General features: G+C 43.7%; 1 protein-coding gene across 2 annotated transcripts in view; it reads left to right on the plus strand.

Moving 5' to 3' along the window:
- MATN2 (matrilin 2) overlaps positions 1-12,043 on the plus strand; it is a 109,945-nt gene that overhangs the window by 69,957 nt on the left and 27,945 nt on the right. For both annotated transcript variants that reach the window (XM_075828044.1, XM_075828045.1), the window contains exon 11: positions 8,588-8,710. In XM_075828044.1, the coding sequence (XP_075684159.1) occupies positions 8,588-8,710 (123 nt within the window). The remainder of the gene's footprint in view (positions 1-8,587; positions 8,711-12,043) is intronic.

Here is a 12,043-nt window from a genome sequence, read left to right on the forward strand (position 1 = left end):
GAAATCACTTCGGTTTCTGACCCACCAAGCAGATTTCAAGGTCCATTACATCTTCTTTCTGGTTTTATGTGCAACTTAATTTGTAGAACTTTGAACGCCCATTCATTGGTATGCTTTTTTAGTTTTTGTTTTTTTTTCTCATTTATATTCTCAGTTCAATTTCACTGGTATCTAACATGAAGCATGATAATGAGGGAACTTCAGTGCAGGCAGTGTTATTTTGATGTATATAAAACCCATTAAAATTGTAGCTTGAAGCTTGGTAATGCATTAGAGCAAAATAAAAAAACAGCTCATCACATAGTGGTTGTGTATGTTCTAGATGTGTACATAGTAAAAAGCTTTGTGCTTCCTGTGTTCACTGTTACAATATGGTTTCTACGCTGTAGCAGTTTGTGTTAATTACCTTTTGCCTACACAGGTGTCAGTTAGCCGGCGCACAAAGTCATGTGACAAAAAAAAAGTTCTATTACAGAAGGGTCATCCTTGCCACCACTCACTGCAGCACAATCTCCCTGCTTCATACATTTATTCTGTATTTGCTAGCAGTGTTGAAATTTTAACATAATATATTACAATTTTCAGTTTGTGAGCTGCCACTTTGTTTCATACAACTAGATTCGAAGTTAAAGCTTAATTATCGTTTACAATTTTCCCATCAGATCAATAATGTATGCATCGTCAAGAAACGCTATAATATATCTTATTAAAGAAAAATAGATCTTTCAACAAAGACTTTCCTGCTGCATCTTCTAGCAAGGCATCGTTCACATCATGCTATAGGTATATGTCATGGGTATTCCCAGACGTATACCTCCGATGCTCACCTCCAACATATGCCGCTGTATAGCCATACAGTCCATACGTCGGCCATTGGCTACACTGCTAAAAAAAATACATACTCAAGCAGTATATGTTTTTTTGTGGTAGCCCACTGTCTAGGAAAGCATGATGTATTCAACCCTGATGAAGGACACTCTTTTGGCCTCCGTTGGGTGTATAGGGGCCTATAGCTACGCCCATGAGTGCTTGATTCAGAGATGCTCTGCTCAGTCTTTTCATGTTAAAATCTTAGTTATAATGTCCTAAACACGCTGTTGCTGGTGTGTTGTCGTCTGCAGACAGGCTGTTGGATCTCATGTCTCACGGAGAAGTTGATTGATGACAGTATTTAGGCGAACATAGGAATCTCAGCCAGGAGACGGATTGTCTAGTTTATTAGAAGCGGGTATAGAATGGGAGACATAGCAGCTAATACCCACCATACCTTCCAACATTTAAATTTTCATTGGCAGGATATTTTAAGCCCCACCCCTGATCTACCCAGGAATGTCCCAAAAATGCTAATTTTGGTACTTCTTTGCATATAACCCACCCACTTTATAGTCTGTTTCACAGGGCAATCCTGCAAAAAATGGGACAGTTTGGAGGTATGCGTCATTTCCCTCTATGGAGCTGAGCTTAGGAAAAGCCGACATTTAGAAATACAGCCTGCAGAGAGGGAAAATTGCAGAAAAATTTATCATACAGGTGACACTGTTGTCAGGAATACTGTCAATATTCAAGAACACACGACCGCTTATTCTGAAAATGTACCTGGAATGATGGGTACATTTTAAGCCTGGTTACACTTACAGGTGTCCTATAGAGGTTTCATTGATCTAGTATGTAATCACTGGAGTAGTATAAATATATTGCCAGTAAATATAGATACCAGGCACAATAGAAAGAGTTGGCACTACTCGTCAGTCTCTTCGGTATGTAGCAGTCCTATGAAGCAAAAATTAGGGCAGGAGTTTCTTTAGCCAAACACTTTGGAAAATGTGAGCAATCTGTAAACCGCATGTAGTGAGAGATGAAATTACGGCACTCACCCGTTTGGTTAGTATTTTTTCTTTAATGTGGCATCAAGCAAAAACGTAAAAAGCGTACAAGGGAGGACATAGCAGATTGCAGGTTACAGCCTGTTTTGCGCTAAGTGTAGCGCTTCTTCTGACCCTAAATATAGATACTTTTTAACGTGTAGTTACTCAAGTGCTTCCCCTTTTAAATAAACACAATTACAGGCCAAATGAATGTTAAACAAGATATTTTTGCTGGACACCACCGTTTTCACAGTGGCACATAAGCATACAGTTATTTCCTTTTAATGAGGCACGACAAGCGTAATGGTCACCACACTGTTACTAAGCAGTCAAACAGATTAACTCCTTTTCACCAACTATTACCTTTTTCAGGTCTTTGTCTTTACTTCACACAGTACTCTACCTTCTCCTTAGCTTTGCCGCCTTTTTGTCCGATGTCACTCTTCTCTTGGTGCCCTCTTGAGTTGACACTCTTGACCTTTCAGACCGATTCTTCTAGGGTCTGGCCACTCAGTAACTCTTATCCCACCCTTCTGTCAAATTTACTACAGGACACCGTCATCCAATGTTTTGCTGTCCATGCCTGACAGGCACTTTAACTAGGAGGTCTCCAAACCTAGTCACCCAGGTCTCCTCCCTCACATTTCCTGTCACTCCATGATTCAGGTAGTTTATCCACTAGGGCCGTGCACTCAAGGGTCACCTATCACTACACACTCCAATGACTCTACAGTATTCCAGCCTTTTCCAGGACTGTGATTACGATGCCATGCTTCAGACTTACAGGGCAAGCAGACCCATTCTAGCTTTCTTTCAGGCCCATCTGTTCAGAGAACATCCTATACTCCCCTACTAGGTCTACTACGGACCTCATTCGGGTTTAATCACAGTACCGCTCATTTCCAGCTGTTCAACACTTCCGGGCTTCCTTCACAGTCCCAAGCAGACTCCCCCAGAGCTACCACTCTAATAAGGAAAAATTCTCTGCCACTAGCACCACTTCAGCTAAAGACTGTTTGTACTCGCCAGGCCACCTTCCCCCATCGCCTGCCTCTCTCCGTACTAGAATATATGTGTAGTCTAATAGCTCACCCTCTGCTCTCATTCCTGCCCTCTGCGGCACTCTACAGCAGTCTCTGCCTAAGTTCCACCCAGACTTGTGTGGCCCTCCGGTGTCCACCCTCATCATTTCACTGCTTTTCCGCAATATGTAAGCCCACCCTGATCACCGGATCTTCACCAGCAGTTCTCCCTATACTCCCATGAGGTTCTCCCGCTATCTCTGCTATGGGCACCAAAAATACCCCCTTATATGAGCTCCGTGTAGTCTCTCCTACCAGGATGGTGGTGCAGCATTTAAGTGACACCACGCTCTGTTACTTTCAAGTACTAGGCTCGTCCGGGGCCTACCAGTTCCTTCCTCCTCCTCTGTCACCGCTACATCCCACCTGCCTCTGCTGATGACAGCACCGCACGATCAGCAGGGCCGCAGAGTATTGCGGCCTGCTAGACAAAACCACAGAACAACAACATATCGACAATACATCATTACCAGGCACCCAGACAGTCTCTTCAGATCAGGTAACTTATTTACACAGAGGTCACCGTCCATAAGCTGTAGTTATGGGAAGGGTGAACTTTCCTTATACTTTTTAGTTGTCATTAAAGATCAGTATAACTTTTAAAATTTGCTGCGACGGTGTTTCACTGATGTTCAAATTTCCAATTACAGAGCTGTATGAGACAATGGAAGCTTTCTAGTTCCACATTATTTCATTAGTTCTTCTTATGTATCTGTATGGTTCCTATAGATCAAAATATGTGTATGGATATAAAGAGCCACATTAATCTCATGCACAGAACAAATGATCAGTTGCACAGCATTGAAAAGTGCACATAAAAACACAGCTTGCCACACAGTTTTTCACAGTTCTATGCTGGTCTTCCCGAAGTGCGTTCAATGTAAGAATAGAAAGAAAAGATTTAAATGGGCAAAAGAATACGCATTGGATGATGGAAAACCAATTGTAGCAAACTCTCAGCTTTGAATAGTGTTAGGTCTGTGCTGGATGTTAATAAATGGTCTCATTTACTGCTGACATGGTATATAGCTAGGATATGCCATCACTTTATGATCGACCCCCTTACCAATCACCTGTACAGGGGCACTCTTGTCAACGCACTGTGCCGGACACTGTAACACAGCTCCATTCTGTCGCTTAGAAAAAGCCATATTGTTAAGCTAGCACTGCAACCCCTTCATTTTGAGGAACAGTGTGGGTTCTGACTGTCCATTGATCAGGAATTGATAGCGCATCTTAGCAATAAGCCATCACAATAGTGGAAAACCATACATATTGATAGCAGTTATAAAGATTTATAAATAAAGAGATACAAACTAAGGCCCCATGCATACGAACGTGCTTTTGCGGCCGCAATTCCCCCTGAAAATCCATTGGAGAATTGCGGTCCCATTCATTCCTATGGGCCCATGCACACGACTGTGGTTTCCATGGTCCGTGCATGGCCCAGGAGCCCGGACCGCAGAAAGAACGGGCATGTCTTATTACGGCCGTGTTCTGCGGTCCAGGCTCATAGGAAATAATGGATGCGGCCATGTGCACGGCCCGCAATTTGCGGGCGGCTTGCAGGTGACACTCCGTCCCCGGCTGACGCGAAAATCACGGTCGTGCACATGGCTACGGTCGTGTGCATGAGGCCTAGGAACGCTGCATAAGTCAGAGATCTGTGTGCAGCTGAAACGTTTAGGGTAATTTCACACGTAGCGTAGATATTGCGGATTTTCCACAACGGACTTGGTTTTGCGGAAAATCCGCCGCATAATACAGTAGCAGCAGAGTGAAAGAGATTTGAAAAAAATCTCATCCACACGCTGCGTAAATAATGAGCGGAAAAAACGCTCAGAAATTGACCTGCTGTGCATTTTTTTTTTTAATCCGCAGCATGTCAATTGTATAAGGTAAACCCCGCAACAAATAGAAGATGTTGAGATTTTTGCGATGGAAAAGCTGCGATTCCGCCGCAAAAATCGCAACTTAGAAGAAAAAAAAATCTTACACAGAATTCTGTGCTTCTTCGTCCAGGCCCTGCCTCCTGGGGTGACTTTTCATCCCATGTGACTGCTGCAGCCAGTAAGTATGAAAGTTTTATTGTTTCTTTTACTTGCAGTTTTCTGCAGCGGACATTCCGGCCGAAAAACTGCACCACAATTTCGTGAGGTTTTTCAGCCGGAATTCCCTGTGGCATCCAGGGCGTATATGCTGTTTACTTTTACTCAGCGTATCCGCACTATGTGAACAAAGCTGTATTTAGACGTTGCAGTTGAGATGCAGTTAAGATGCGGTTTTGTCATGAATTGCTGCAGTTTTACCGTTTTAACGAACTTCACCTGTGCTAGCGAATTTGCGGTAAAACCACATGTGTTATTTGCCATGCGGATCTCAGCTGGAAAATTGCACCTTAACTTCTGAAAACACCCTTAGACCTCATGCACAATGTCGTGCCCGTAATCACGGCCCGCGATTGCGAGCACGGCCGGCCACCGATACAAAGTATGGGAGCACGGCCCATAAAAATTGAAAAGTAGGACATGCTCCATAATTCCCGGCAGGGTTCTACGGCCTGGACACCCCAATAGAACCGGGCGGGTCCGTAATTGCGGACCGAATTGCGGTCTGCAATTGGAGGTTTTTTTTACGGTCGTGTGCATGGGGCCTTACTCTGGTAACTAATCTTGTCTTCTGTCTAAATGTTTGTTGCCAAACGCTATAAAACTGCTCCGCTTTTCTTTAAAATACTGTTTAGCAACGTAATAGTCACTGTTTGTAACCCTTGGTGCAAATGCAAAACAGCTCTCTCCTAAGGCTAGAAATTAGTGAGAAAAATCTTACCTACAATATTTGTCCTTCTGTGAGAATTTCTGTAATCTCCTAAAATAAATGGTCATGTAGAAATCTGGCAGAGAAAACAGGTAACCATTTACTCGAAATCCACTCTAATTTGGCTAGGGCTGACTGAGGGGTGAGGCTTATATTAAAGAGGCTCTGTCACCAGATTATAAGTGCCCTATATCCAACATAATCTGATCGGCGCTGCAATGTAGATGACAACAGTGGTTTTTATTTTGAAAAACGATCATTTTTTAGCCAGTTATGAGCAATTTTGGATTTATGCTAATTAGTTTCTTAATAGACAACTGGGCGTGTTTTTGCTTTTTACCAACTGGGCGTTGTACAGAGGAGTGTATCACGCTGACCAATCAGCGACCAATCAGCGTCATACACTTCTCATTGTTCCAAGCCATTGTTACACTTCTCATTGTTCCAGCCCATTGTTACAGTGTGATTGTGCAGTGAATGAAGCTGGGCTGGAACAATGAGAAATGTATGACGCTGATTGGTCACTGATTGGTCAGCGTCATACACTCCTCTTCACAACGCCCAGTTGGTAAAAAGTAAACACACGCCCAGTTGGTCATTAAGAAACTAATTAGCATAAATCTAAAATTGCACATAACTTAGTCAAAAATGATTTGTTTTTCAAAATAAAAACCACTGTTTACATTACAGCGCTGATCAGATTATGTAGGAGATAAGGCACTTATAATCTGGTGATAGAGCCTCTTTAAGGGGGACAGTTTCTTTCTGTGTATCCCCACTACAACACTAGGGGAAGGTTCCTGCAGCAGCAAACAGCTTCCTAGCCACAGTGATGATCTGACAGCTATGAGTGGGGTGGAGGGGGGAAGGGCGCTTTTGTTTTACCATTTACTGTTATTTTAAATGGGATGTCTACTTTGTGACGTACAAATTTAAGATTCCTAATTGCTGTATAACATATTTCATTGCAGTACTCCAAAAATAATTTCCTTAAAAATAATAAAAATCTATCTGTTAAATATTCAGGCTTTTTTTTCCTTCATTCTGGCAAGGCTGGGTGACAACCAATTAGTTAGCACATAATACTTGCAATACTGAAAGCTGTCTGGTCTAAATCCAGGATGAAGCCGCTAAAATTGATCAGACAGCTCTCGGTATTACCAGTATTATGTGCAGGGAATATGCATGGGTGGGCAGGAAAGGAAGTCTGTGAGGTGCAGCTTCAGCCAATAGCTTAGGAGCACTGAGTGATGTCAGAGAAGGGGGTATAGTTTTGGCAACGTCTCCTGTACAGCCCAGTAACATGTAGCCATATTTTATTTTCTGTGTTGGTAATGACCTAAAGTGTACATAGAACCTTGGAAACTTGCAATTGAGGGACCAGAGTGAAGTAATAAATGACCCTGAAATGTTAAATTATCCTAGTAGACCCATTTTGCTCATTTCCATTTATACAATCCCTGTCTATCAAAAGGGTCACTTGATGATAAATCTCTTCACAGGGTGTGCTGTGGCTGAAATCCCCAGCAATCCTCTGTAATGTATGTGTAACATCCGTGGTCGCTGACCGCAAAGACAGACACAGGTAGATACAAACACGCTCAGGCAATGCAGGGAGGGGCAGAGCCCTTCTTATAGTCCAGGGTGATCTGGGAGCAATCAGCTCAATCTCACACATGTGTGCGCTCTGGCTCCTTAAAGAGGCTCTGTCACCACATTTTGCAACCCCTATCTGCTATTGCAGAAGATCGGCGCTGCAATGTAGATTACAGTAACGTTTTTATTTTTAAAAAACGAGCATTTTTGGCCAAGTTATGACCATTTTTGTATTTATGCAAATGAGGCTTGCAAAAGTCCAAGTGGGCGTGTTTAAAGTAAAAGTCCAACTGGGCGTGTATTATGTGCGTACATCGGGGCGTTTTTACTACTTTTACTAGCTGGGCGTTCTGACGAGAAGTATCATCCACTTCTCTTCAGAACGCCCAGCTTCTGGCAGTGCAGACACAGAGCGTGTTCTCGAGAGATCACGCTGTGACGTCACTCACAGGTCCTGCATCGTGTCGGATGAGCGAGGACACATCGGCACCAGAGGCTACAGTTGATTCTGCAGCAGCATCAGAGTTTGATCTCTCGAGAACACGCTGTGTCTGCACTGCCAGAAGCTGGGCGTTCTGAAGAGAAGTGGATGATACTTCTCGTCAGAACGCCCAGCTAGTAAAAGTAGTAAAAACGCCCCGATGTACGCACATAATACACGCCCAGTTGGACTTTTACTTTAAACACGCCCACTTGGACTTTTGCAAGCCTCATTTGCATAAATACAAAAATGGTCATAACTTGGCCAAAAATGCTCGTTTTTTAAAAATAAAAACGTTACTGTAATCTACATTGCAGCGCCTATCTGCTGCAATAGCAGATAGGGGTTGCAAAATCTGGTGACAGAGCCTCTTTAAGGCTCGACTGAGCTCGCAAGCGCAACCTGGTAGTCACTGCGGAATAGGACGGCCGCATGTGCAGACATCTCTGGAGAGAAGGGCATCGACAGGATGGGAGGAGTTCATGGTCAGCGACCACGGACATTACAGTATTGAGGAACCTAGCAGCAAGTGTTAAATTTCACTGCAGCGCCACCACAGGTATAATGAAGTATTGCATGGTGCTAATTGAAATCAATGCTCTGTCTTTGTTATGTACAGACATTATGGTTCTTCTATTTGAAAATTATTTTATTTTTTTCTAAACCAAACAATCACAGTGTGAAAAGTGTTTATTATTCTATTTACTGTTGTCTGTGTTAATCACTCCAGATCCTGTTATTCACAGGTAGAGATGTCTGCAAATCCACTGAGCACGGCTGTGAGCATCTTTGTGTAAATAATGAGGATTCCTATATCTGCAAATGCTTTGAAGGATACATCTTAACGGATGATGGCAAGAAATGCAAAAGTAAATATTACACAGTAGTAGTGTTTGGAATATTTTACGTTTTTGACAGGGATGCAAAATACTTAAAAGTGACATAAAATGAAAACATTTACATTTAATATATATGTGTTTTGTAATGTATGGCCCCTATTCATACAAAGATGGAATACCCCTTTGAGGCCGGATTTACACAAGTGTGTGCGTTTTGCGCGTGCAAAAAATGCTGCGTTTTGCGCGCGCAAAAGGCACTTAACTGCTCCGTGTGTCATCACCATATGATGCGCGGCTGCGTGATTTGCGCGCAACTGCCATCATTATGACACTCTGGATGTTTGTAAACAGAAAAGCATGTGGTGCTTTTCTGTTTTCAATCATACTTTTTACTGCTGTCGCACGAATCACGCGCGTCCCACAGAAGTGCTTCCGTGTGGTGCGCGTGATTTTCACGCACCCATTGATTTCAATGGGTACGTGATGCGCGAACAACGCACAAATATAGGACATGTAGTGCGTTTCACGCATCGGACTCATGCTGCGTGAAAATCACGGACTGTCTGCACGGCCCCATAGACTAACATAGGTCCGTGCGACGCGTGTGAAAATCACGCGCGTTGCACGGACATATTACACGTTCGTGTAAATCCGCCCTAAATCTATTGACATGACTGTTTGTGAAATGATACGGACTAGGTGAGATAATCTGCAGATAGAAGTAGACATGGTAGGGTTATGTTGGGTAACAATTCCAGGTGGTTGATATTCATTCGTCTCATCCTTCATTGTGCGTCATCCGCATCTCTCCCCATAAAACATAAGGAGTTAAGTCAGGAAAACTGATTAACAATTTGCACAATAGGATTTGTCTGTACAAGCAAATCTGCCTCCGCAAAGAATACACATCAGATGGGAACAGTTGGTGAGAAATTTTAGATACATAGTCTGTGTTTCAAATCTATACATTGCTATTGAGAATTGCTTGTGAAGAGGTCGGCCCATATAGACTGCTGCGTAAATACTCCAGAAAGAGAAATGTTCCTTCTTCAGAGAGATTGTGGTTATACGTTCTGCTTTGCTCATTCACACAAAGATGCAATTTAATATATTCCTCGTGTATAGTAAAGGCAGCTGCATTATCAGACCCGCTGACGATAATAAAAAAAAATGGCTTAGTCCGTGGTGAGACCTGAGATCATAGCTGCAAATTTCCGACCCCAAACCTTGCCTTTTTATGTAGGCTTCGATGATCAGATTTACATAGTAACATACACTATATGGGCAAAGTATGTGGATACTCCTCCTCATTATTGAATTCAGGTGTTTCAGCCACACTCAGGGGTGGGATCCGGCCGGTTCGCCCCTGTTCTCCCAAACCGGTTGTTAAAATGACAGCCGGTTCGCAGAACCGGGTGAAGCGGAAAGCCAGAACCAATCTGGTCCCCTGCACTCAATTGTATCCGCGTCCTTAGGACGCGGATACAATTGAGTTGACTAGCGCTGCCCTGGCGAGGCACGTGATGCCTCGCCATTCGGCGCTTTAGTGATGATGCAGTCGGCGCGATGACGTCATCGCGCCGCTGCATCGTTCCAATGGAGGAGAACTGATGTCACTGGAGGATGGAGCGGCAACGGGACAGGTAAGAAAATTTGTTTTTTTTCCTTCTACTGTGGGCACTATAGGGCACTACATAGGGGACTATACAGGGAACGAGAACTACAGGGACATACGAAAAAGAATGAAGAAAAAGAATGAACATTATTACTAATGGGAAGAAAATATAAAAAAGGGCATTATGATTTTTTTATGTTTGGTAGACATGGCATGAACAGATTTTCTTTGTAGTTAATGAGGAAATAAACACAAATTCCATATAAACAGACGCCTTAGGAAATTCCTGTGCTTGATAGACCTGGAATGAGCAGGAAATAAGTGTAGTTTATAGTAGAATGAACACGTATTCCATAGAAACAGATGTGTAATTATTTTCCTGTGCTTGATAGACCTGGAATGAACACGATATATGTGTAGTTTATAAGAGAATGTGTTCATTCCACTATAAACTGCACATAGATCCTGTTCATTCCAGGTCTATCAAGCACAGTAAACATTTTTACACATCTTTTTCTATGGAATTTTTTTTTATTTTCTCATTAACTACAAAGAAAATCTGTTCATTCCATGTTTTCGAAACATAAAAAACTCATATCTTTTTTTATATTTTCGCCCATTACTAATATTGTTTATTCTTTTTCTTCATTCTTTTTAGTATGTCCCCTATATAGGGGCCCTTATCTACAGGGAACGCCTCAGGGGGCCCTTATCTACAGGGAACGCCACAGTGGGCCCTATCTACAGGATAACGCCACATGGGGCGCTAGATAGATAGGGCCCCTTGCGGCGTTTCCTGTAGATAGAGACCCCATGTGGCATTCCCTGTAGATAGAGCCCACTGTGGCGGTCCCTGTAGATAGGGCCCCATGTGACGGTCCCTGTAGATAGGGCCCCATGTGGTGTTCCCTGTAGATAGGGCCCCATGTGGCGTTCCCTGTAGATAGGGCCCCATCTACAGGGAACACCACATGGGGCCCTATCTACAGGGACCACCACAGGGGCTCTAACTACAGGGAACGCCACAAGGGGCTCTATCTACAGGGGTTGCCACAGGGGGCTCTATCTACAGGGGTTGCCACAGGGGGCTTTATCTACAGGGGTTGCCACAGGGGGCTCTATCTAAAGGGAACGCCTCAGGGGGCTCTATTCACAGGGAACGCCAAAGGGGGGCCTATCTACAGGGGGCACTATACAGGGAACGCTACAGGGGGCACTATACAGGGAACGCTACATTGAATGCAACAGGGGTCACTATCTACAGGGTATGCCACAGGGGTTCTATTTACAGGGAATGCCACAGGGGGCTCTATCCACAGAGAACGCCAAAGTGGGGCCTATCTACAGGGGGCACTATACAGGGAACGCTACAGTGAATGCCACAAGGGGCACTATCTACAGGGAACGCTACAGGGGGCCCTGTCTGCAGGGAACGCTACAGGGGGCCCTGTCTGCAGGGAACGCTACAGGGGGCACTATATACAGGGAACGCTACTATCTAAAGAGGGCTCTACGGGGAGCACGATCTACAGAGGGCTCTACTGGGAGCACTATCTACAGAGGGCTCTACTGGGAGCACTATCTACAGAGGGCTCTATGAGGGGCACTATCTACAAGGGGCACTGTGTGTGGTGCATTACTATACAGTGTTTGACACAATTTTATTCAGGGGCACAGTGTATGTTACTATTAGATTCAGGGGCACAGTGTGTAGCGCTATTATATTCAGGGACACAGTGTATGATACT

This window comes from Rhinoderma darwinii, chromosome 5 (genome assembly GCF_050947455.1).
Source record: "Rhinoderma darwinii isolate aRhiDar2 chromosome 5, aRhiDar2.hap1, whole genome shotgun sequence".
NCBI lineage: Eukaryota > Metazoa > Chordata > Amphibia > Anura > Rhinodermatidae > Rhinoderma > Rhinoderma darwinii.